Below are 27,904 nucleotides of genomic sequence, written 5' to 3' on the forward strand. Positions count from 1 at the left end.
GAATATAGGCTTGCCAGTAGGAATGGGAGAGCAGGAAGACTAATTGAGTTCTGCAATAAATTTTAGATAATAGTGAGTATATTGTTCAGGAATCACAAGGAAAGTAAGCTTACTTGAAAAAGACATAGACATGGGAAGGCCAGGTGGAGAACATCATAGCCAGACAGAGATTTGGAAATCAGGTTATGGTTTGTAAGGCTTACCCAGGTGCAGACATAGACTCGACCACAATTTAGTTATGATGAAGAGTAGAATGAAAACTAAGAGAATCGTCCGAAAGGGCCAATGTGGAAGGAAGTGCAATACTGAAGTACATAGGAATTACAAGAAGCAGTTTAATTACATTAAGGATGAAGATACTGCGATAAGAAATATCACAGAACGCAGTTCAGTTAGATAGTTCACATCTCTAAACAGGGCGATCACTTATGTTGGACAGACGAGGAAGGATAACAGATAAAATCAACTGATCGACAAAGAGGGAAAAATAAAAATGTTCAGAGGAGGACATGAATACAGCAGTGTAAATCTCTTACAAAACAATAGAAAGTGAAGGACAACCAGGTATAAATAGCTGCAGGAAAGATGTGATGAAATGGGAAAAGAAGTTATCTTCTGGAGCAATGGCTCAGCATATAGAAAAGTAAAAACAGATCCATTTCCATCTCTCCTCTGACGTCTTCATTCTTATTTCTGTCTCTGTTAGTCTTCTGCAAGGCCTATCTGAGAAACTTAATTTCACAGGATTGTAAACTAAACTTTGTCGGAACAGGCCTTGGAAGGTCGAACGGTACCGACCGGCCGCCGTGTCATCCTCAGACCACAGGCGTCACTGGATGCTGATATGGAGTGGCATGTGGTCGGCACACCCCTCTCCTGGCCGCATGTCAGTTTACGAGACCGGAGCCACTGCTTCTCAATCAAGTAGCTCCTTGGTTTGCCTCATTGAAGCTGAGTGCACCCCGCTTGCCAACAGCGCTCTGCAGACCGGATGGTCACCCATCCAAGTGCTAGCTCAGCCCGATAGTGCTTAACTTCAGTGACCGGAAGGGAACCAGTGATACCACTGTGACAAGGCCGTTGGCTCACAGACTTGTAACTTGCTGACATCTACCTTGATAATCACACGACACTTTAAGCTGTATGCCATAATCGGCACGAGATACCCTTAAATATGGACTGTTTGGCTCTCAAAGGAACTCCATTGTACCACACAAGGCTCCGCACGCTATGAATCAATTTACTCTTTGGCAGCTTCATTTTTTCATATTGTACTTCTGAGTCAGCTTCCACAGATTCAAATTTTCTCTCCATCGAGCGTCAGGTTGCCTTAGGCAGATGCTTATTATAACCATTGCCACAGTTTTCCTCTTACTGTCGGCTGGCAGTATTTAAACTTGGAGCACCATGCATCTAATCTTCCCTGTAGCTCTACATCTGTTCCTCCCCAAATAGCTACATCATTAGCAAAGACTAGGGACGCTGGAACCAGGTCCAAGAACTTGCAACCTGGCATACTATCAAAGGCTTTTCCGAAAACCAGGAACATTATCATGAGATCTTCACCTTTTTCCCAATACTTCTCCAATAACTGTGATTGTGCATATACCCAGTCTGTTGTTCTTCTGATGCTTCTGAATCCATGTTGTAACACTTCAAACTGGTTTTCTAACAATGATCCGAATCTTTTCTGAATAAACATTTCCAGTGGCTGAACACAGAGTGATAACATAATCAGAATACTTTCTCCTACTTCCTCCTTCCTTGAACAGTGATGTTATACTCCTCTTCTTCCGGTCATCCGGCACTTTAGTTTCAGAAGAGCGAATTATCATCTTCCAAAACTGTTTAACTCAGTAACATTATACTATGGTGAGCCGTTTCAACTGTCACATGATTCCTGAATTGACGGACGTTGAAATAAGTGATGCGACAACGAAAGACTAATTGAAATCACTCAGCAGAGAGTAAGAGATGGCATTTTATGCTACAAGCGTACGGTTCTGTATGGGGTACGCAACAGAACTGCATCACCATCTAGTAGCAGTTCACTTTAAGTCGCTGTAACAACAAGGAGTTGCAAGCGAGTACAGGGAAAGTGCAAGGTCACTCCTAAGAAGGAGAATCGGTTGACAGTTGCGTATAGATACAGAACAAACCAGCAGAAAAATGTTGACGCCAACCACAGTGCTTCCCCAACTGCGTCCCTTAGAACCCCTGCTCGTGCCTTGGTAAGGAGATCTTCTGTAGCCCCTTCAAAACCTCCAGTGCTACAGGTAATGGTTCAACGGAAGTCAGCGGAAGCAACCAATAAAACAGAAAACTGGAACTCAATTAATTGTATTAATATAGGGATGAATATCAGATAAAGTAGGCTAGAGTCTAAAGGAATATTTCAAACGTCACAGCGACTTTTAACGTAGCGAACACGTTCCTACGGTAGCATGCTCTGATACCTTACGACAGAGTAAACAGCAGAACGACACCATCGGAAAAAATGTTGATACTGGAGCACAAAAAGGTGAAAGTGCCCCTGTTTAACCCTGACTAAAACATATGGTACCAGCTGCCTCATTTACCAGCTGCCTCATTCAGCATTTCTCAGTACCTTTACAGTTTTTCCCCAAAATTGTGGCCAGGAAACATATTCACCTCTCATTCTTACAAGTTCAACTAATTGTAACTCTCTCACTAATTGAGCGCAATTCATCCTCATTATCTCCTTGCGTCTCTCTAACGTCAGCATTTCCCTCCTTACACAGTCTCCTTCGTTTTGTCCTACTACTATACTACTGCTACTACTACTGTCTCATCTGTCTCCCTCTTCTCCCTCTAACTGCTACTATCTCCATTCATTCATTCATTCATTCACTCTCACTGCTGTTCTCTCTTTTATCGCCATCTCTTTCTTCCCCATAGGCTCTTTTTCTCTTATCACATGCTTTCACCAGCTTGCACTTCCTCCATCTTCATTCCTGTCCCACTGGTAATGTCTCCGTCACTCTTTCCACAGCACTGTCCTGTCTCTGTCAACTATCGTCCACTACCGCTGTGTCCAACTTTTTCTCTCCCACTACCATTGTATCTTTCGTTCTTTCTACATCACAACCACTGTCGACTATCTTCCAGAATTTATAATTTTTCTCTTTTTTTTCCCACCGCCACGTATCCTTCTCTCTCAGAATAAAAAACCGCGAATATGTTCGCATGCTAAAACTTTTAAAGGTGCTGAGGAAGGTAGAATGAGGCAGTTGGTACCCGACTGTTCGTTCAGTCAGTCTTCTAGATAGGGGCCTCTTCACTTTTGTGCTCTGACGGGAGAAATTTTCTGCTGGTTCACTTCTTTTCCATCAGCAGGGCATGTAACTCGTATGAAAAGAACTTTAAGGGCAAACACAATTCTGATGGCTTACTAAGGTAGGGTTCCCGGAACCCTTCTAAGGGACACATATTGCTGCATATGTATTCGTGCAACGTCAACTTATAAACTATGTTTCCACCTCACACCGGAATGTATGCCCCGGTAGCTGAGTGGTCAGCGTGACGGAATGTAAATCTTCAGGTCCCGGGTTCGATTCCCGACTGGGTCGGAGATTTTCTCCGCTCAGTGACTGGGTGTTGTGTTGTCCTAATCATCATCATTTCATCCCCATCGACGCGCAGGTCGCCTACGTGGCGTCAGCTCGAAAGACTTGCACCAGGCGAACGGTCTACCCGACGGGAGGCCCTAGCCACACGACACTTCATTTCATTGTCACCGGAATTTATGTGCGTATTTTACGTGTACAAGTAGGTAATATTGAGCCTCTGTATCTTGGAAACGTATAAAGATATCACGAACATTTTCAAGCTTATTAGAGATTTGGGTCTTAAGAACATAACGTAAGAATTTCAGCGATTTTCCGTGCAGAGCCGTCTTGGAATCCGCGGTTTTCGAACTCAGAGACTGTTTGCTGGGTGTGTCTTGATAATCGAAAAGGTTTCTCTTAAAATGGGAAGATGTCACTTCCAGAGAAGTGCCTAGAGAAGATACCGTTGAAGTTTGACCAATTTATTGATTTTAGTTATTTAGATATGAGCTGCTGACGTTGAAAAAAAATTGGTAAAAAAACTTTTCTCAGGAACTAGATATGAACAAAACAGTGGCTTCATAAGCACTTAAAGGAGCACCGTAGATCATATCTCATGCACAAAGAATCAACCGATTGCCTCCATTTGCCTAAACAGGAGGAAGTGTGCAATATTCAAGCTTTTATCCAGTTCTCTACTATCATTACAGTAACATGATGCTTCTGTTGGTTATACAAATGGTCCATAACCCAAGGGATATCCAGAACACTTGACTCTATCTACATCGATTCTCCGCAGTCCACTTCACGGCACGTGGTGGAGGGTACCTCGTACCACTACTATCCATTTCCTTTCCTGTTCCACCTGCAAATAGGCTCCATATGAGCCCTAGTTTCCTGTACCAATTCGTGGTGCTTTCGCGCAATGTATGTTAGCGGCAACAGTTTCTCTATCACGAACAGAGCTCGAAGTATGAGCCCCGGGAAAACGCCTTAAAAAAACAGTACTCCGTTTTGGACATACGTGTGCCGCATGCTGTCTCTTAAGTACCTCTTAAGTACATACTTTATATGTTTGTTTTAAGTTCATCATGAGACAGTATATACCAGTATCAAGATCGATAATGCTGATGGAGGTATGTTTCGTCTTTGCAGCTAAAGGAAAGGCACTTTGAATTTTGTCATACGTGTTTCGCTTCTTTCACTTATGAAGCATCTTAGTGGGCGGCAATATATGTTTGTTTCTGTATATGATGGATATTCTGTTAACTCATATCCTGGTTGCCAGGTGATAGTGTAGGACTGTACTGAACGCCTACCGCATATCAGCTAACACAATGTCAATCGTCATTTTTTCGTTTTACGTCGTTCCTCGGTTGCTTCAAATTTCTTGGTGCTGTATTCCGACTTTCCAACTAAGAGACTGGATAACGTCTAAATCTGCTTGAAGCTCATCATGAAGAAAATAGCCCACTGAATCTTTGTTCAACCGATATTGCTCATCTGTCTGAAAAAAATTACAGAAATTCCGTCCACAGGTCCTGGCGTACCAATTTGTACTGACTGGCCGCAGTTTCGTCCTTTGCCAGTGGCGTCACAGGATGCGGTATAGAGGAGCGTGGGTCAGCACGCCGCTCTCCCAGCCGTTATCGGTTTTCGTGACCTGGAGCCGCTACAGCTTGGTCAAGTAGATCCTCAGCTGGCATCGCGATGGTGGCTGCACCGCCTTCCAGTTCTCCCAGTGAGGAAAAGTGCCAGGCAGTAGCGAGAATCTAACCTGGGCCCTCCGCGAGACAGTTAGCCGCTCTGACAACGCGGTATCCATTACCAGGCTGAATTAATCGAAGAGGCAGAGCATTATGTCATCCGTTACCTTAACAAAACGGAGAGTGTCACACAAAAGCTATTCAGCTACAGTCTCAGACACCACAAAATAAATTGTTATTATTGTGCGGAGGTTGTAATTAAACCGCTTGTCGCAAGTTGCGCTAAAAGTAAATGAGAACTCGTCACTGAAGGGTAAAATGCGACACACTGTGTCTTTTCGTAGTGCTGTAATTAAAGTTTAACTACGATAAACATCAGCTTAAGCACCTGTGCGCTTATTGCAACGTTCATTGACAGGATTGTACAAAGTGCAGAATATTTACTAGGGAGGATCGGGAAATTACGCACAGTAATTTTTTTCTCCCGGGGTATTGCAGCTGAATTGCTATAATTTCGCGACGATACAGTTTGAAGTTTGGGCTATAGAGGTATTTTGTTTTTATGTAAAGGTCTAGCGAAAGAAGCCAGAACTAAGAAAAAAAACGTGACACACATCTTACAGTCGTCAACTTCTGAAGAGAAGCGTAGTTAGATAGTTGCGGGCCAATGGGCATAAACCGTGTGAAAATTTCGGGGACAACACAAATGGCTTGTAGTGGAAGACAGATGGTGTGGATCCAGAATGAGATTTTCACTCTGCAGCGGAGTGTGCGCTGATATGAAACTTCCTGGCAGATTAAAACTGTGTGCCCGAGCACTGTGTGGTAGAGCACTTGCCCGCGAAAGGCAAAGGTCCCGAGTTCGAGTCTCGGTCGGGTACACAGTTTTAATCTGCCAGGAAGTTTCAGATGGTGTGGATTCTTCAAAAATGGTTCAAATGGCTCTGAGCACTTGGATCTCCACTGAGTAGCAGCGGATTGCGTTTTCAGACGACTTGACCTCAAACATCTGAGATCAGCAGTCTCCTAGACTCAGAACTACTTAAACCTAACAAACCTAAGGACATCACACACATCCATGCCTGAGGCGGGATTCGAACCTGCGACCGTAGCAGCAGCGCGGTTCCCGACTGAAGGGCCTAGAACCGCTCGGTCAGAAAGGCCAGCGCGCATTCTTCCAAGAGGGCCGTGTGAACGTTAGTATTTCGAAACGATCTGGGCAGCTCGCAACAGCTGCTACCCCTGGTAAGTGCATGCCGTGCTATTGGTGGACTTTGCCGTATACGGGACCACTGCGAGTGCTGCAGCCTACATTGAAACTTTAAGCTGCGTCGTGCCCTTCGTGACAGAGGCCGCAACAGTAATGCGAGGTTGTCAAACTTCTTCATGACAATGTTCGCCACGTGTTGCTGACCCTGTTAGTGATATAATCGCCATATGTGGGGTGGTGGGCGCTCCAGCTTCCACCGTATAGTGCTGATGCTGCACCGTCGGACTTTGGACTGAACAGTAGTGCTGCTGACACGATGATTCTTGCATACGCTGTTGTTTATATATATTTGACGGTGCTGGCGCTGATTCGGTGTTTAACATTTGACGATACCACTATGGCTCCAGTATATTACGGCATGTTTTTATAAAACAGATCCGAAGATGGTCATTATAGACCGAAACAGGTAGTCTGATGGCAAAAAAATTTGTGACCGTAGAAGGAAAGTAAAGGAAATTTATTCTTCATTCGGGTCACTGGTTTATTCGCGACCATGTCACAGCTTGTGGGACTTTCATCTGTTTTGGCCCTTTCCGACCATCGCTTTGTGACAGATGCAGAAGTGAAATTAGCAGTCCGTAGATCGGTTACATTTCAGCCAAACGGACTTCTACGAAAAGGGCACGTAGAAATTGGTGCCACGATGTGAGAAATGTTTTGAGAACGTTGGTGATTATTTAGTAAAGTAGGTAAAATACGTAAGTTCATTTGTGTATTTTTTGTTACCTATTAAACTTTTTAGTCATAAAATTACTGTGCGTTACTTTCCGATCTTCTTTCATGACTGGTAACAGAATCTGAGGCCAAGTTCTGCAGACATTGGTGGTGCGTCTCGCTGTTCTTGCTGAGGAGGCTGGCTGCGTGACCATTAGTCACAAAAAATGGCTGACTGCCCTGCTTTTTGCATGTCACCTGAATTCTTACGTTTACTCTTTTTGAGTCGCGAAGGACGATCTATGACAGTAGGTTAGAAAAGACAAACTTATTTGTCAAGGTCGATAATACGAGTGTTGTCCAGAAAGTAAGTCCCTATCGGTCTCAAAATGGACAGCACAGTGAAAATCCGATGAAGCTTTGCACAGTTGTGTTGGGTAGTGTCTCTGGTATGATAGTCGAACGCATCAAGACGCTCTTTTCGATTGTGAGCGTACTGTGAGCGAATAAAGGTGCCTAGAACAACGATGTCTCCCGCCAGGTAGGAGGAGAGGATTCACCTTAATGAATGCGGCCCACCTAACACAACTGCCACGCACTTCTTTCTTCATGGCAATTCTCAGCTGCACTCTGCAGGGGCAGTGTAGACGCCCCTTCAGCCTTTTCGATGGTAAGTGTTCGATCACCCACAACACAGCCCTAATTGGCTCGTCCTGAGTATCATCTCTGTTCACACGAAACACTGGATAAGAAGACCACACTTGGGCGCAAGCTACGCGCTATAGACCAGCGTAGAGACTGATCGGAAAGCACAGGTGGCTGCCTTCTATGACGACGGTGTTGGAAATTTGGTATAACGCTCCGACAAATGTCTAAGCCGGAGCGGCGACTATATAGAGAAGTATCTGGAAGCTGTATCTAACTCTTGCAAATAAAATGTTTCTTACTTTCACTGTGGTTTCCATTTAGCGACCGATCGGAACTTACTTTCGGGACAACCCTCGTAATAACCTTTATTTTCGAAAACCGGTTTCGGTAGTCAGTGTTAAGAATTTCAGATCTCGACAGGCAGGTTGACCTAAGAAATATTGAATAATGTCTGTCGAAATCTGCAGCTGCTATCATTTATTACCGAAACCGGTTATCGAGAATAAAGGTGACTGTTAGCGACCTTGGCCGGCCGAAGTGGCCGAGCGGTTCTAGGCTCTACAGTCTGGAACCGCACGACCGCTACGGTCGCAGGTTCGAATCCTGCCTCGGGCATGGATGTGTGTGATGTCCTTAGGTTAGTTAAGTTTAAGTCGTTTTAAGTTCTAGGGGACTGATGACCTCAGAAGTTAAGTCCCACAGTGCTCAAAGCCATTTGAAAATATTTTTTTTTTAGCGACCTTGACAAACAAGTTACTGGTCAGAGCCAACATAAGTAGTGTATGCACTTACGTTGTTCTTTAGTGTTTGCTACCACGAGGATTGTACAAGTATCAGTGTGGGAACTTACCAAAATACAATATCTCGTAAACCACACGCACTAGAATCCTGCAACAGACTCTGAAAAATGGTTCAAATGGCTCTGAGCACTATGGGACTTAACATCTATGGTCATCAGTCCCCTAGAACTTAGAACTACTTAAACCTAACTAGCCTAAGGACAGCACACAACACCCAGCCATCACGAGGCAGAGAAAATTCCTGACCCCGTCGGGAATCGAACCCGGGAACCCGGGCGTGGGAAGCGAGAACGCTACCGCACGACCACGAGATGCGGGCGCAACAGACTCTGACATTCTAATTTAACCTACTTTTAATTTATATCAATAGACAATATTCCCTTTAAGAATTGTGTGTCTGTACAATGGTACAATTTCTAAGTATTATTACAATCTGTTTATTGGCTAACAATACAGGCCTCTGACTACTAATACTTTCTGTGAAAACCGCCTTTTAATAGCACTTTGCATTTCCGCAATATTTGCTGGTTAAGTTTCATGTGATTCACCCTGTATACCCTGGCACACTACCACTTAGCCAACCTTAACTACGTACCACTACTGTGCGCCCTAACAATAAGTAGCCGTTGTGAATATAGTGTCGATCCGTGTGACTTGTGCGCAATAATTGTTAAAATTATTTACAAAAGTGAGCGAAGAGGCTATACATGGTCCTTCTAGCGACTGACCATAAACTTTGGTCCACTTTAGTGTTGCATTAATACATTACACATTTGTTTCTTTTATACGCTATAAACTGGCTGCTGTCAACAGGCAATGTGCCACGTGCAGATTATGCAAGCTTCCACTGCCGGCAACCTCCGCTCAGTAGCCAAGTAAACCTATAGGATTGAGTAGGATCAGTGGGTACATGTAAATGTTGAAACTTGTAACAACAAGACTAACACTCTCAGCAAATATCCCTGACTAACGTAGGAAAGCTGATCACCAGAGTCCTTTCTCATCCTGTAAAAAAACTTCCACCATGTAGATGTAACCTCTTCATAGCTCAGAAATGACTTTATAGACAAAATCTACGGAATTGGTAGTATTGTAAAGCACTACTTCTCGAAAATTAAATCCTTGAACTGCTGGACACGAGTAGAAATCCTGGCTCAATATGTGCTCACTTTCATTGTGGATTAGTTGTTGGGAGCTCCCTTCTCCTATGCAATGTGTGACAATTCTCTCACAGTCCTGTAAGCCATTGGAAGGTTTATTACAATACGCAATTATCCTCGACAATTTTCTGGAAACTTCCACCCGCTAGTGTTATTTTAACGTTTTTCCTCCAGTTGTTTGTGTCGTGTAACATAAAAGTTTTGTACCATTTCTGCAGGAGGAACCACACGTTCGACCTGGTGATTTTCGAGCGGATGCCCTACCAAGCCTACTACGGCCTGTTCCACAGGGTCGGATCACCTCCTCTGGTAGGCTTTGTCACATTCTCTGCTCTCGCACCCACGTACTATACCTTGGGAAATGCCATGAACCCGGCTTACCTGCCGAGGTCAGGGTTGGCCTCTCTGATCACATGACCTTCTGGGAGCGCTTGTACAACACCTACTTCTATCTGAGGTTTTATCACACGTGGTTCTACCAAGTGCTCCCGAAACAGGAGACTCTCATGAGAGAAGTCTTCGGAACTAAACCACCTTCGGTTTACGAAACTGAGCGCAACTACAGTTTACTCATAGTCGGCAACCATTTCTCTCTGGAGTACCCTCGACCGCAGCTGCCGAACGTTATAGAGATTACTGGCATCCACGTATCGACCAAGATCGAGAAGTTACCGAAGGTGAGTCAAAAATAGTTTTGTAAGTTGATCACACGAATTGCACATAATGGCATTGTTTTGTTGATTTGTACGTGAGCATCGTAAATCATTGTAATTCTCGATAATATTGGTAACCCAGTCATTTGTCAGTACAAATTTCCATGACACTAGGACTAGCTGAAAAGTAGAACGTGATCTGTCTTCCTCCACGTATGGCATGATGACTAGAATATTTAACGTAGATTGTGAATGAAGTGGAATTCTGTGACAGGACTTAGATGCTGACATAGGCTCCCACAGTCTTATCGAATACATTTCTCGAATGTAGTATGGTCAACAACACACCACTGCTTCACTCTACAAAACACTGCTATGAGGTTAGAGACTTGAAGCCGATAAAAGGCGGAAAGTCTGCTTACCGTCGGTTTTACGGCACTACTTTCAGTGTGAATTCTAGTGATGAAACAGTGCTTCAGCAGCAGTACTCGAAATCGTAAACTCATAGTCAGATTTCGAATTTTTTCTTAGAACAGTTGCTCTGGGTACATAACTTGAGTATGTAGGTTTGTGGGCTTTCCTAGGTTAATCATCAAATGCAACAGAATTTTATTTGGCCTGACTTCATGATCATTGGAAATTCAAGTGAACTGAATTGTCGCGATTCAAGAGAAACCTGTTCCAATGATGTCTTACTGAACAAGACCCATGAATCGATTCCCTGGTAAACTAGATTTTCACCAATCACGTCGTTAAAGTTTACAACAGTTGATCGTATGTAGACTACATATTTTCAGCTTCCTAGGACGTAATATGTATATTAAATTTGGGACACGCAGTCTTGGAGTTTGCAAGGCTTCATGTCCGAAAATCATTGCACCATGTAAGAATATTACATTTCGTTTTGTATAGACCCTAAAACCTCTCATTCTGTGGAAATGTGGGCAATGATGAAAACCCTTAAGACGGCTGGCTCAATCAGAAATTTATAGGTCGTCTAAATCATATTTGAGAACAGGCGACGATTGTGATCAGCTATATCATGTATCAAGACCTAACAGTAACAGCAAATAGCCAAGGAGTTCTCTCGGGTGGGGGGACAGGACAGCACCTCGTGACTGGAATTTAAATTCAAAAACCTCTACTGGGAAAGGACAGAGCCTCAGAATCGAGGGATTGTTCCTGAATCACTTCAGACTGGCTGACGATATTGTCTTACAAGTGACGGAAATAACAATCATGGGTTAAGAACTGTAACAATCAGTTGGTTTAAAGATCAGTTTCTATAAAGATACGTCATCCCACACTAATGCCATTGCGCAATAAGAGCGGCGCTTTGTCAGAAGAGAGTTTGGCTACATACAGTGTGCGGCTGAAATTCTGTGGCAACTGGAAACGTACTGCAAAATTGAATTCGGGGGACAGTACTATTCGTGTGGGTCATGTCTAAACTCCACACTATTAAGCTATGAAATTCTGGTGGTATTTGGACTAAATACAATGCTGCGTCCAGCAGTAGTGAAATGGTGCCACCGGTTTGAAAAATGTCTCCCAGGCGTGGGTGACATTGTCCGGGAAGTTCACATCTTGCACCATGCAAATTCCATCTTTTCGCCAAGCTAAAAGAACATCAGGAGGAAAGATATCACACAAAGTAGTTCTTAAAGTCTATGTGAAACAGGAGCGGATTCCTATCGTTGAGGAGTTGACTGGTAGAACGATCAAATTACTCACGGGAGTACAGCTAGATGATATGTCCGACAACCGCCGATATTTCGATAGGTATCATTTTCAAGACACATACGTGGAAAGGAAGCGGTGTGCAAGGGAGTCTAAATCTTTGATTTCCAAAGTATTTCGAGAAAGAAAACAGACAGACAGACAGACAGACAGACAGACAGAGAGAGAGAGAGAGAGAGAGAGAGAGAGAGAGAGAGAGAGACTATACACACTAGCAAGATGTGTGTATCACACATCTAAAGATGACCGACGTCAGAATTTATCGATGGTGATAATTGATAACCAACGGGTGAAGTAGCAATAGCTATGTCCTCCTGTTTCTTTGCGAAGGGAGAGGGCAAGATTTCACGCAGAATTTACACAAAAACCTCTATCTCCACTTATAAGGCAACACTCTAATTTAATTACAACTACATCCTTAACATCACTATCCTAATACCTGGAAGTGCATGCCAGAAACTCCGGGTTGTTATATTCTGTGGGATGACCAGTGTCAAAAATAGGAAACAAAAATCGGCAATAAAGATCTGCTCAGCTATTGTAAGCGTGCGTGACAATTGTATGAGGTGCATTCAAGTTCTAAGGCCTCCGATTTTTTTCTCCGGACTGGAAAGAGATAGAAACATGTGCATTGTTTTAAAATGAGGCCGCGTTCATTGTCAATACGTCCCAGAGATGGCAGCACCGTACGGCAGATGGAATTTTACCGCCAGCGGCGAGAATGAGAACTGTTTTAAATACTTAAAATGGCGACGTTTTCCTTACTTGAACAGCGTGCAATCATTCGTTTTCTGAATTTGCGTGGTGTGAAACCAATTGAAATTCATCGACAGTTGAGGGAGACACGTGGTGATGGAGTTCTGGATGTGTCGAAAGTGCGTTCGTGGGTGCGACAGTTTAATGAAGGCAGAACATCGTGTGACAACAAACTGAAACAACCTCAGGCTCGCACAAGCTGGTCTGACGACATGATCGAGAAAGTCGAGAGAATTGTTTTGGGGGATCGCTGAATGACTGTTGAACAGATCGCCTCCAGAGTTGGCATTTCTGTGAGTTCTGTGCACACAATCCTGCATGACGACCTGAAAATGCGAAAAGTGTCATCCAGGTGGGTTCCACGAATGCTGACGGACGACCACACGGCTGCCCGTGTGGTATGTTGCCGATCAATGTTGACGCGCAACGACAGCATGAATGGGACTTTCTTTTCGTCGGTTGTGACAATGGATAAGACGTGGATGCCATTTTTCAATCCAGAAACAAAGCACCAGTCAGCTCAATGGAAGCACACAGATTCACCGCCACCAAAAAAAATTTCGGGTAACCGCCAGTTCTGAAAAAATGATGGTGTCCATGTTCTGGGACAGCGAGGGCGTAATCCTTATCCATTGCGTTCCAAAGGGCACTACGGTAACAGGTGCATCCTACGAAAATGCTTTGAAGAACAAATTCCTTCCTGCACTGCAACAAAAACGTCCGGGTAGGGCTGCGCGTGTGCTGTTTCACCAAGACAACGCACCTGCACATCGAGCTAACGTTACGCAACAGTTTCTTCGTAATAACAACTTTGAAGTGATTCCTCATGCTCCCTACTCACCTGACCTGGCTCCTAGTGACTTTCGGCTTTTTCCAACAATGAAAGACACTCTCCGTGGCCGCACATTCACCAGCTGTGCTGCTATTGCCTCAGCGATTTTCCAGTGGTCAAAACGGACTCCTAAAGAAGCCTTCGCCGCTGCAATGGAATCATGGAGTCAGCCTTGTGAAAAATGTGTACGTGTGCAGGGCGATTACGTCGAGAAGTAACGCCAGTTTCATCGATTTCGGGTGAGTAGTCAATTAGAAAAAAAAAATCGGAGGCCTTGAATGCACCTCGTGCATTCAGTACACCGGTCCTCCATGGTCCTGATGTTGTGACCAATATACGACATGCCGAAACTGCAAGGAATACGACAGGCACATGCTTTACGCAAACCAAGATGACCCTTCACGGATCCTACGATTCAGGATCTAGCTGTTGAGATAGTGTTAATAGAGGAAGCATTTGAAATTAAATTAGCGAACGACCTTGTAAACAGAGATAGAGGTTTTGGTTTAAATTCTGCGTGGAATCCTGCACTCTCCCTTGTCAAAAACGGAGGGACACAGTTATTACTACTTTATCATTGCATGACGTTGGTCCTCTTTAGCTGAGCGCTGGTTCTAAAGTGTATTATGTATTATTTTTGTGTGTGTTGACTTCCGGGATGTGCTCTACAAACCGAAGTGTTGAATATCCTTGGACAATGCTTCCTTCTTGCATTTGTGCCTTGAACATCTGCACCTGTGGAAATGACGTAGGTTGCCGGAGATGTCACTTGCCTACCTTCCCGAAAGGTATTTGGACGTTTTATACGCCTTGAGAAAGTCGGGTTTTAGGTAGGTAGGACGTTCCAACTCTTGAGAAAACTCTTTACGGTATGTGAGCGCATTGTGAATACGTAAAATTCTGCAGCGTTTTGGTCACTGTTACACGTAACCATCCGTAGAGCGTTGAGCTGGGAAAAACGTAGCTCCTTCCAACGGTATATAATAATTTACTTTCGTAATTTGACATGGCATTGAGCATAATGAGGAGGGCGTTACGCGTCCATTATTGGTGTTTGCTTTATGTATTGTCATTGGTGTAATCAGATGTCCTTCACTGATGTCTGCTTCACTTCTCGCCATTGGCGGAAAACAGGCGAATGAGAAATGGGCGTCCGCAGCTCGTGGTAGTGCGGTAGCGTTCTCGCTTCCCACGCCCGGGTTCCCGGGTTCGATTCCCGGCGGGGTCAGGGATTTTCTCTGCCTCGTGATGACTGGGTGTTGTGTGATGTCCTTAGGTTAGTTAGGTTTAAGTAGTTCTAAGTTCTAGGGGACTGATGACCATAGATGTTAAGTCCCATAGTGCTCAGAGCCATTTGAACCATTTGAGAAATGGGCGACTGTTGTAACGTTGTTTACTTGCTGCCGGCTGAGGTGTGCCTACGACGGCTGTTGTCTCCCGCACTCCTGTGTGGGTTGCTTTGCGAAGCCTCGTTGTCACACAGCGCAGTTACCGCTGGCATCCCAGAGACACGAGATGTGTACCTGTCTTCTCTGTCCATGCTGGCGGGTCGCCTATAGAGTATTCCATCTCAACGCAAATGGCTGTTTCACCAGTACGTGGGCACCTGGCAATATTACCAGCTTGTCGCACTTGTCCTGGTTGTTCCGTCACCACTTACTTCGTGTTGTCTTTGGTGAATGTATAGACAGAGGGGCGGCATAGCTGTGGGTTAACCTCTCTCGTCTTTTTCAACAAGCATCTTTATAGAGATATTTACAGAAACAGCACTCCAGTCCGCACTATTATGTATCGAATGCTTATGTTCTGAATGCTGGCTGCGGCACTTTGATGGTACATTCGTCATCTGCCTACGTGGAGAAGAAGAACTACGAAGTTTTCTTCAACGCCTTAGTCAACAACACAGCAAAATCCAATTTTCTATAATGTCGTAACAGAACTGGCTGCTGCCCTCCCTCGACGAGGAAGCTTATCGAAAGTCTGTTGGTAAACTTGGCACAAAGTATACAGGGTGGTCCATTGATACTGACCGGGCCAAATATCTCACGAAGTAAGTATCAAACGAAAAAACTACAAAGAACGAAACTCGTCTAGCTTTAAGGGGGAAACCAGATGGCGCTATGGTTCGCCCGATAGATGGCGCTGCCATAGGTCAAACGGATATCAACGGCGTTTTTTTAATAGGAACACCCATTTATTACATAATCGTGTAGTACGTAAAGAAATACGAATGTTTTAGTTGGACCACTTTTTTCGCTTTGTCATAGATGGCGCTTAATAGTCACAAACGTATAAGTACGTGGTATCACGTAACATTCCGCCAGTGCGGACGGTATTTGCTTCGTGATACATTACCCGTGTTAAAATGTACCGTTTACCAATTGCGGAAAAGGTTGACATCGTGTTGATGTATGGCTATTGTGATCAAAATGCCCAACGGGCGTGTGCTATGTATGCTGCTCGGTATCCTTGACGACATCATCCAAGTGACCGGACCGTTCGCCGGATAGTTACGTTATTTAAGGAAACAGGAAGTGTTCAGCCACATGCGAAACGTCAACCACGACCTGCAACAAATGATGATGCCCAAGTAAGTGTTTTAGCTGCTGTCGCGGCTAATCCGCACATCAGTAACAGACAAACTGCGCGAGATTCGGGTATCTAAAAAACGCCGGTGTTGACAATGCTACATAGACATCGATTGCACCCGCACCATATTTCTATGCACCAGGAATTGCATGGTGACGACTTTGAAAGTCGTGTACAGTTCTGCCACTGGGTACAAGAGAAATTACGGGACGATGACAGATATTTTGCACGCGTTGTATTTAGCGACGAAGCGTCATTCAGCCACAGCGGTAACGTAAACTGGCATACTATGCACTATTCGGCAACGGAAAATCCACCATGGCTGCGACAAGTGGAACATTAGCGACCTTGGCATGTTAATGTATGGTGCGGCATTATGGGAGGAAGGATAATTGGCCCCCATTTTATCGATGGCAGTCTAAACGGTGCAATGTATGCAGATTTCCTACGTAATCTTCTACCGATGTTACTAAAAGGTGCTTCACTCCATGACAGAATGGCGATGTACTTCCAACATGATGGATGTCCGGCACATAGCTCGCGTGCGGTTGAAGCGGTATTGAATAGCATATCTCATGACAGGTGGATTGGTCGTCGAAGCACCATAGCATGGCCCGCACGTTCACCGGATCTGGTGCCGCCGGATTTCTTTCTGTGGGAAAAGTTGAAGGATGTTTGCTGTCGTGATCCACCGACAATGCCTGACAACATGCATCAGCGCATTGCCAATGCATGTGCGAACATTACAGAAGGCGAACTACTCGGTGTCGAGAGGAATGTCGTTACACGTATTGCGAATGCATTGAGGTTGACGGACATCATTTGGGGCTTGTATTGCATTAATGTGGTATTTACAGGTAATCTTGCTGTATCATCATGCGTTCTCAGAAATGATAAGTTCACGAAGGTACATGTATCGCATTGGAACAACCGAAATAAAATGTTCAAACGTACCTACGTTCTGTATTTTAATTTAAAAAACCTACCTGTTACCAACTGTTCGTCTACAATCGTGAGCCATATGTTTGTGATTATTACAGCGCCATCTATCACAAAGTGAAGAAAGTGGTCCAACGAAAACATTCATATTTCTTTACGCACTACACGAATATGTAATAAAAAATGGGGGTTCCTATGAAAAAAAACGCATTTGATATCCATTCGACCTATGGCAGCGCCATCTAGCGGGCCAATCATAGCGCTATCTGGTTTCCCCCTTCAAGGTAGAAAAGTTTCGTTCTTTGTAGTTTTTTCGTTTGACGCTTATTTCGTGAGATATTCGGTCCGGTCACGATCAATAGACCACGCTGTATAGAAAGTCTACCAGTCTCCTACTCACAACAGCCAAGAGGATCCACAATGAAAAATATTTGTAGGCGCAACTTGAAAACTTCAGAATCCAATAAAATTCTTCAGAGTTTGAGGCCTCATTGTTGACTCTAAAATTCAGACTTTTCGGCGACTATTACAAGACGCCTTCCTCAGGGTGTACTTCTAACTGCTGAATGAGCACTAGTTTGGTTACTTATATACTGTGGGGGAGTGCTGTCATTGGATATGTGGGTGAGGAGGTGTTCTTTTATTGGTCTTTGCATTACGCGTTGTCGCTGGAGTTTCCTTTATTGCTTACCACTGGTGGAAATCGGCGAACAGAAAACTGAGCATCGACTGCAGCGTAGCGTTGTTTACGAACTGCGTAGTATCGGCTAGGGCGCGTCAGCGCTCTGTGTACCCTCCACCGCTGTGGACTATCGCGCGCCTATTCCTTTGCGAGAGTTGTCCTTTCGCAAAGCTGTCAATGCTGGCATCCAAGGCGCTGAACGTCAGTACCCGTCTTCTACAGTCATGTTGTCGGGTCGCTTGGCTATTTCTATAGCCTCTCTAATCTTTCTCCTCAAACGAAACGGCTGTTTCGCCACTATGCTGGCCTCCCGAAATTCGATATTCATCCTGCACCGTTCCTGGTGTTTTGCCACCGCTGATTTGTTGTATTGTTTGAGACGAATATATCTCTTGTGTTCAGATAACCTTGTGATTACTGAACGCCCAGTCTCACATACATACACTAGTTCACACTGGCACCTGATTTCATAAACTCTGGCGGCCAGAAACCAATAAGTTGTATCTTTCGTCGAGGCCTTTTATTTTGTCGTTGCTACGAAAAATCGGCTTAATTCCTGCCCGACGCAGAGCAAAGTTACATAAACTTTAAAAAATATATTTTTTGCGAAATATTATTTAAAATTCAAGCTAACGTCTTTCCTACGTCACTTCTTGAGGAGGACAAAGATTTGTACTCAGGGTTCACTTTCCCGTCAATGCTTCTCTTCTGGTTTCCTGTTTTCTGCCTTTGCTTTCGTAGGTCTTCAACTGACTTTCCAACAGTAGATATCTTGAGTGACAGTTTTATAAACTTAAAGCGCATTTATTTGGAGTTCGGGTTTTGCCATGAAAACACTTTTTTTAGGAACTCGGGATCGGGTAGATACTGTAAGTGGTCTGGACAAAATCCAGGAAACAATTAGGAAGCCTCTACTTGTGAATGAAGAGGCTGTTATCCTTCTGAGCCTGTAAATATTTACACCAGCTTACGTGGCACAGATGATGAATGGGATTTTCATCTGTTGACACAATGTGTAAATTTGTAGAGCACACTGCTTTTTTTATGTCTCTTACACTGGACAGGTTCCTCTTCATAATACGGTCATAATACACTTGAAGTGTGTTTACCGTCTGGTTTGTGAGTCTGTTGTGTCCACCAAAGCCCTTTCCACCTTCCTACGTTTTGCCCATCATATCACTGACAACACTCCTCAATCTAGAGCAATTTTTTTTATATGTATCCCGTGCAAGTTCGCTTCAAATTAATCTGCAGCATCGTTGTTCGCATAATTGGTATTGAAGTATTGTTTCCAAAAGCTGGTGTGGCAGAAAGGTCGCGGCACACAGGTACTTAAGTTGGATTCCCTCACTGAAATTTTGGTGGTTTTATTGTCTATCAGTTCTTCTAATAAATAAATAAAAAAATTGGAAATTAACGTTATCGGTCAATTTCATGAGTGTCCCAGCTTAACAGTACTTACAAGCTTAAAATCAACAAGAGTATTAATTTTTATAGGAAATGCTTAGTGCATCTATTTGGAATAGAAGATTAGGTCATTTAAATGAAAATGATCTTACAAAAATGAAAAATGGTGCTGTCACAGTACAATAATATTTGTTCCGCAGACAATGAATTCCACATTTCGTAATGACAAGGAATGTGCCAGTTTAACAGAAGTTTTCTTTATGCGATAATTTTTTTCTTACTACTGCAACTTCATGTCGAAAAATTCAAGTACTGAGCATGCAGAAATCCTTTTAGTTTGTTTTTAAATAGTGGTTCGGTGCCTGTCAAACTTTTAATGCTCTTTGGTATCTGACCAAACACTTTTATAGTAGTATAATTCATCCCTTTATGTGCCAACGTCAGGCATAACTGAAAATCATCCTTTCTTCTAGTGTTGTAGTTATACACTTCGAAATTATTTTTGAATTGACATGGGTTACTCATAACGAATTCCGTAAGTGAATATACATATGTATCGTGAAGGTACTGTGTATATCCCTAGTTCCTTAAATAAATGTCTGCAAGGGGATTGTTGGTGGGTTCCAGCCATTATTCTGATTACACGCTTGTGTGCAATAAATACTTTTCTCTTAGAGATGAGTTACTTCAAAATATGATGAAATACGAAAGCAGTGAATGAAAACTGACACAAAAGGCTAATTTACTGACATGTTTAACGCAAAAATAGCACAATCAGATGAAATCATACGTTTCAGCAGATCATCAATGTGTTTCTTATAATTCAGTTTCTCATCAATGCACACTCCCAGAAATTTTTAATAATCTGACTTGAAAGCGGACTTCTGTTCAAAGTGTATACCCATCAATGGTGTTCAGCCATTTACTGTGCAGAACTGCATATACTGTGTTATCTCAAAAGTTAGTGAGAGTCCATTTGCAGAGAACCACTTAATAATTTCCCAAAAACATTATTACAATTTCTTGAGCTAATTTTTGTTGTTGGACGTCATTGCTACACCTGTATCATCAGTAAAAAGATCTGGCTTTGCTACTTCCTGAATAAAGTGTGACAGGGGGCCCAACACTGAACCCTGTTGAACTTTGCTATTGACACCTTCTCAGTTACAGAACACTGATGATTGTTGCAGACTATCTGCACTGTTAATTTCAACCTTTTGCATTCTTCCAGTTAAAAATGACTTAAATCATTTGTGCACTGTCCCACTCTTACAACAATACTTGAGCTCATCTAGAAGAATTTCAGGATTCACACAATCAAGATACTTTGAGAGATCAAAAAATATCCCAATGGGTGATGTTCGGTCGTTCAGAGTATTTAATATTTGATCAATGAAGCATATCAGGCGTTTACTTTTGAAAGCCCTTTCTGAAAACCAAATTGGCATTTTGTTAGTACATAAGTTTCACAAATATGTGGAGCAACTCTTAAATGCGTTACTTTTCCAAGAATTTTGGGTAAGGCTGTCAGAAATGAGACTGGGCAGTAGTTTTTAACATCAAACACTTTTTATGCGATGGTTTAACATCAGCAAATTTCAGCCTCTCTGGAAAAATGCTCTGTTTCAGTGAGTTACTACATACACAGTGGTTCTTACTTCTGTCTGGAACAAGCTTTTAGTACCCATTTGGAAATGTCATCTCTTCCATGGGATTTTACTTTTGAGTGAATTTAGTGCTGTTCTAATTTCAGTAGGAGAGTTGAGTTGAATTTTAATTTTATCAAATTGCATAGGCATGACCTCCATATTGGTTAAATAATTTACATTGAGCTTGACAGTAATACAGTCTCCCTGTTCGCTCAGTTTTTATAATATTCCAAATTGCTTGAATATTATCAGTTATGACAATCTCAGACAAATGCACAAAGTTTTGGACTTTTTATAACTTTTCTTAATAAATGAAGTACATTTAATAATTTTTTACGGTTTTTAGATTATTACTGCTTCTGTTTGAAAGGTACTTTCATTCCTTTAGTAAACCACAGCTTTTTAGATGGTTTCTTGCAATTGTGTTTCATTGTTTTCTTAGGGAAACCATTTTCAGATATACTCACAAAGGTTTAATGACATAAGTTAGATTTTAAACTGGCATCGCCTTCCTCCTGCACGTAATTCAACTCTGCTGCAGGCTTTTCCTAAAATTTGCTAATGTTAAATAGTTAACTGAACACTATTTTGGAGGATTGTTTTGCGTTATTTTATGGAACTGTCATATACTGTAACTAACTGTGCATCATGATCAGAAACATTCTTAAGAGGAAAAGTTTTTGATTGATTAAAATTTATGTTGTTCCCTAAAAACATTATCTACCAGTGTAATGGTTTCCTGTCCTATCAAAGTAGGAAAAACTAATGTCAAATTGAAAGAATAAAGTAATACTTCAAGGTCAATCTTTCTATCAAACACTTTCAGAAACTCTACATTGAAATCTCCACAAACAATAATTTGCTTCCTCTGTCTGTCAGATAGCACAACAAAGAATTCAAGTTTTTCAGAAATAGCTGTAGCAGAGGGGACCTATACACACCTACGGTTTTGAAAGTAGTATTACTTATGTAAATAACTTATAAAAAACTGCAACCAGACACTTTTTTGAATAAATGTTTTATTCTATGAACTGGTTTCCGAACCTTTTCAGGTTCATCTTCAGATGGTTTCAGGAAGTTACATTATTATTTCTAGCATAATGTTGGGTGCTGGCTCTATGACAAAGAGATGGAACGCACTTTAATGTATCATTCAGACTACAGCATATCTGTCGATATCGATGTAAAGTCAGTTTTTTACTTATTGCGACAGTGTAGGGAGCTTTATCTGGTTAGTGTCTGTTTGCCTCCATTTTCATGTCCAGTTGTTATATCACTACACACGCTTCCACATAAACTATATTAATTTACACTTTGACACTGAGACTTTTCAAGCATCCAGCATGCACTTTATAGCTGTTTCTTGTAACAAAGATCTTGACAGAAAGATATGGCATAGTCCTCCTTTGTACACAGATGTAATTCATTCTTCTTTACATGTATTAAAGTCGATATTAGAGCAAATATTTTAATCAGACTGGTGATTACATGAGAGCACAAAATAAAGTAAATAAATAAATTACTACAAGAACAAACTTCAGGTGATCTGATACCTTATTTCTATTTGTATATTACGTATAATGCAGGTAGTTTATAGCACCTTTTTTAATTTTTTAATCATGATTAGCAGTAACATGAATACCCAGGAATCAATGATACATAGTCCGCCCCCAGTAGCTGAGTGGTCAGTGCGACAGAATGTCAATCTTAAGGGCCTGTGTTCGATTCTCGGCTGGGTCAGAGATTTTCTCCGGTCAGGGACTGGGTGTTGTGTTGTCCTAATAATCACCATTTCATCCACAAGTCGCCGAAGTGGCGTCAAATCGAAAGACTTGCACCAGGGAAGTGGCCTACCCGATGGGCGGTCCTAGTCACACGCCATTTTTTTTTAATGATACATCGTTATTGTACCTGCAGTGAGATGCAGCTGTCTGTATGACTAGGACCTTTATATTTAAATTTAAATTAATAACAAACCTTCAGATGAACTGTTGACTTATATCTGTTGTTGTGTTAACATGATCTGGGGTATTAGCAAGAGTAGATTCCATTTATTTTAGTTAAAGGTATACCTATAAAAGTTATAGTGATTGTAATGAACTAAAGCTGTTAGTATGGCTGTACACTTTATATTTAAAAATAATGAACATAAGTTCAACTATTGACTTATTTTTATTCTTACATTAAAGTGATCTGGAATACTGGTAAAGGCAGAAACTATTAATTCAAGCTAGAAGTAATATGTATAGAAGTACTGATCTATGTTCGCAGTACAAGGCTTTAACATTTAGAATTATTGTACAGCTTTTATTTTGTGGTAGGATATTACATTGACATCAGTGTAGTTAGTTTGGCGGGAGGGGGGGGATGGGGAGGTGGTGTAGGGTTTGTTGAATGGTTACTAGTTTTGAACTAGTAGATCTTCAAAGTTGTGAAGGAAAAATTTGTTTCTCAGTTCAATTTTATCATTGAGTATGTAGTCAGGTGCTGTATTTGTATAGATAAATATTTCAATTTCTTCACGGAGGTCAAGTATTGTGCCTTTGTTGGCAAAATGGAGCATTTGAAGATTCTGTTCTATGTTGTATGCTGAATCATTGTGTTGGGCAACAAGTGAGTCAAAGCTGGACTTATTCAGGTTGTTAAGACGGAGTGCATCAATGTGTTCTTTAAATCTTGTTGTGAAGCTTCTACTAGTTTGTCCAATGTAGAAACTTGGATATTAGTTGCAAATGACCTTGTACAGACCTGAATTTTGATACTGTTGTATAGCGGTTTTGATGCTGTGTATGATTTTATTTTGTATCTCGTTGTTGGTGAAGAAACTTGTTTTCATGTTGTATGTGTTGAGGAGGTTGGCAATTTGGTGAGAGATCTTCCGTAGGAAAGGCAGGCTTATAAATGTGGTCTTCTTGTTTGGGGGTGGTTGTTCATCAGTTGATTGATTTTAATTTTGCTGTATGGATTAGTTTATCTATTATTGCAGAGTTGTACCCATTGCTGAAGGCAATTGATTTAATAATTTCTGTTCTTTTTATCTTTCACTTGTGTCCATTGAAATTTTAAGCATGTATTAAACCATTGTTCTGAAGAATGCTTTTTTATGTTGGTCTGGATGGCAAGAGGATTTGTTTATGGTAACATTGGCAGTTGTTGGCATTCTGAAAATTTGAAATTTATGTTTTTGATTTTTATTTCAGATTGTTAGACCAACATAGTTAATGCCTTCTAGTGTTTCATGTTCTACTGTGAATTGAATTTTATTGTGTATTTTATAAAGTTCTTTGGCTAGATCAACATTCGTAATGTACCTAATAGATATTTGCCCATGGATGGGTACATCACATATGTAGATTGTGGATGGGTTGGGAATGTGAATCTCACAGGAAGTGTGCAAGGGGTAAGTCCCTGCAGTTGCACTATTCACCTGTGTCCTTGGTGGCTCAAATGGATAGAGCATCTGCCATATAATGAGATCCCGGGTTCGAGTCCCAGTCAGGGCACACGTTTTCAGCTGTCCCCATCGAGGTATATCAACACCACCTGTCGGCAGTTGAGGGTTTCAATTAATCATCATTTATTCTACAGAAGCTGCACTTTTCATCAATGGCATCTGTTCTTTCGAGAGCAGTTACTATTTTCGTATATATTTGTTCATGGTCTTTTTAATATAAAGTGTACAGCCATACAAACAGCTTTAGTCCATTACAATCACTATAATTTTTATATGTATTCCTTTAGCTAAAATAAATGGAATCTACTCTTGCTAATACCCCAGATCATGTTAACACAACAACAGATATAAGTCAACAGTTCATCTGAAGGTTTGTTATTAATTTAAATTTAAATGTAAAGGTCCTAGTCATACAGACAGCTGCATCTTACTGCAGGTACAATAACTACGTATCATTAAAAAAAATGACGTGTGTCTAGGACCTCCCATCGGGTAGACCATTTGCCCGGCGCAGGTCTTTCGATTTGACGCCACTTCGGCGATTTGGCCGTCGATGGGGATGAAATAATGATGATGATTAGGACACCACAACACCCAGTCCCTGAGTGGAGAAAATCTCCGACCCAGCCGGGAATCGAACCCAGGCCCTTAAGACTGACATTCTGTTGTGCTGACCACTCAGCTACTGGGGGCGGACTACGTATCATTGGTTCCTGGGTATTCATGTTACTGGTAATCATGATAAAAAAATAAAAAAAGGCTATAAACTACCTGCATTATACGTAATATACAAATAGAAATAAGGTATCAGATCACCTGAAGTTTGTTCTTGTAGTAATTTATTTATTTACTTTATTTTGTGCTCTCATGTAATCGCCAGTCTGATTAAAATATTTGCTCTAATATCGACTTTAATACATGTAAAGAAGAATGAATTACATCTGTGTACAAAGGAGGACTATGCCATATCTTTCTGTCAAGATCTTTGTTACAAGCAACAGTTGTAAAGTGCATGCTGAATGCTTGAAAAGTCTCAGTGTCAAAGTGTAAATTAATATAGTTTGTGTGGAAGCGTGTATAGTGGTATAACAACTGGACATGAAAATGGAGGCAAACAGACACTGACCGGATAATGCTACCTCCACTGTCGCAGTAAGTAAATATTAACTTCACATCCATATCGACAGATATGCTGTAGTCTCGGCGAAACATTAAAGTGTGTTCCATCTCAGTCACAGTTCTAAAATATCTGTCATGGATAAGCATAATACTATTACATAGTTTAAGCTCACATGCACATGCTTCTATATGCTAATCTACATGAATATTCTAATTTCTAAATTTTTTACACTATGATAAATTTCTAAATTTCTTACACTATGATAAATTTTAACATATATGACAACTACTCCTTTCTCTCCATAATGTGTCTACTTATATGTGTAGAAAGCTTATCTCCACCTACATTTACCTTTTCTATATCCATGATTCTATGTTCAGACAAGCATAGTATATGTGTTCTATCCTCAGTTTGTAAACCTTCTAAAAAAATAGAAACTTACCTACTTTGTTTTTAAATCCTCTGATATTTTGATGCTATATGCTAACATTAATTTTCACTGCACGTTTATGAGAATCTTGCGATCTCTTGTACATGCCTGTCAGAGGTTATCATTAGGCTTAATTTCATTCAATGTGGAATCATTGGACACTGAAAAAAGGATGTATTCCCATGAGTTTCAGTGTCTCTCTCTTCCCCCCCCCCCCCCACCAACCGCCATCAAATACGTTGTTAGTATAATGGAGAATTTCCCCTTTCCTTTCCTTTTGAGATGCGGGCCATGCCCTGTGAAGTCCCACCTTTCAGTAGTATCAACAGGAACGAAACCCATGCCCGACAAAGCAGCCACCCGAAGCAGCTGATATAACTTCATATTGACCTTTCTGACAGAGGTTTTCAGTTGGGATCAACCATGCCGCATGAAAGCAGGATCCAAGCCAACATTTGTGTGGTTCATTGCAGATGCTGTTTTTACTAAGTCACGCTTAATACTGTAGCCTTGCTCCCTATCAATACTGCTTCCTGCTGCACCCACTATCACAACATGATCCTGCTTTGCAAAAAAATTGTGCAATGCTCCTACATTCTCTATCTTTTAACTAAGACAAGCACTAGTCTTAAAAAGATGTGTAACATGGTACCCATATCCAAATTTTTCCTACAAGTTCTGGCCCAAACCTCTTCCATGCCTACTATCTCATACTTTATACTTTTTTTGAAACAGTTGATTCCCTGGTGAAAATCTGTTGAGTGTGAACATCTACATGAGACTCTTCTGTACTTAACTGAGGTATCAAGGCAAATCTATTGTTTTTATCAATGATGAAACTGTCAGAAACTGTTTTCTTTCTGTGAGCCCTGTTCCCACCTATCTTCGCCCTTCTCCCCCCCCCCCCAACCTTAACCTCATCAGTGTCTCCCTAGCAGTACCCAGTTCTGCCTTAAGGGCTCTAATCTTCCCTTCCTGTTCAGCTATCTTCGTATCCCTTGAACATACTTTGCAATATCATAGAAGAGACCAATTCACTTCCCCAATTCCATGCCACTTCATTGTTCCCATTGTATCCATTTGTCACAGCAGACGAATAACCCCAGAACTTAATTTCCCGTGGCAGCTGATACATTTCTCGCTCATGGTTGTTTACAATCGTTTCCCCAATATTTATCAGACAATAACAGTAATGTTTTATTAACTACAAATCACAAGAGCCACTAAAGCTATGTGGAACACCAACATATCTGTATACTATTAATATAGTAACATGGTGCACTTAAAATAACGATAAAACTCGACCTCTGTACCCGAAAAATTTGGAATAACGCTGCGTATGTGCGATATGGTCTTTAAGCGTTTTTAAATGAAATAGAGCAGATAACTTAAAACCTTAATTCCCTGAGCAGATACGGAAATACTAAATATTTGTCTAACGCAAACAACCTTAATTCTTCACTGAATGCTTACGGAAAAATCAAATTTTTTTGAAAATATGCGTCTAAAGTACGCAAGAAGAGGTCCTTAGGACAGGTTCCTTTCTTTTCTTTCTTTCTTTCTTTCTTTTTTTTTTTTTAGAGAAATACATTGAAACAAGCGAAACCTTCGATAGATAATATGGAATAGGCTCTAATTAATTTCTTTACTGTGTAATGTTTACTTAATTGAGAGTTGCAGCAGAATTAACTACATATTTTCAAGGTCTCAATATTCAAGCACATGTAGTCAGTGCCAGGCAGCCAACTGTTACGGAATGTTGTGGGAAGTTGTAAACATAGATGTTAGTAAACAAAGTTGAAAATCACTGAACAAAGGAGCATTTTCCACGTGAAGGCACTAGAAT

General features: G+C 41.6%; 1 protein-coding gene across 6 annotated transcripts in view; it reads left to right on the forward strand.

Moving 5' to 3' along the window:
- Positions 1 to 27,904, forward strand: part of LOC126458609 (UDP-glucosyltransferase 2-like) — a 622,880-nt gene that overhangs the window by 386,671 nt on the left and 208,305 nt on the right. The window contains exon 5 of one of the 6 annotated variants that reach the window (XM_050095772.1): positions 10,197 to 10,484. The exons of 4 other annotated variants lie outside the window; for them this stretch is intronic. In XM_050095772.1, coding sequence (XP_049951729.1) covers positions 10,197 to 10,484 — 288 coding nt within the window. The remainder of the gene's footprint in view (positions 1 to 10,196; positions 10,485 to 27,904) is intronic. One more of the 6 variants, XM_050095771.1, reaches the window with a different exon arrangement.

This window comes from Schistocerca serialis, chromosome 2 (assembly GCF_023864345.2).
Source record: "Schistocerca serialis cubense isolate TAMUIC-IGC-003099 chromosome 2, iqSchSeri2.2, whole genome shotgun sequence".
NCBI classification, from domain to species: Eukaryota; Metazoa; Arthropoda; class Insecta; order Orthoptera; family Acrididae; genus Schistocerca; species Schistocerca serialis.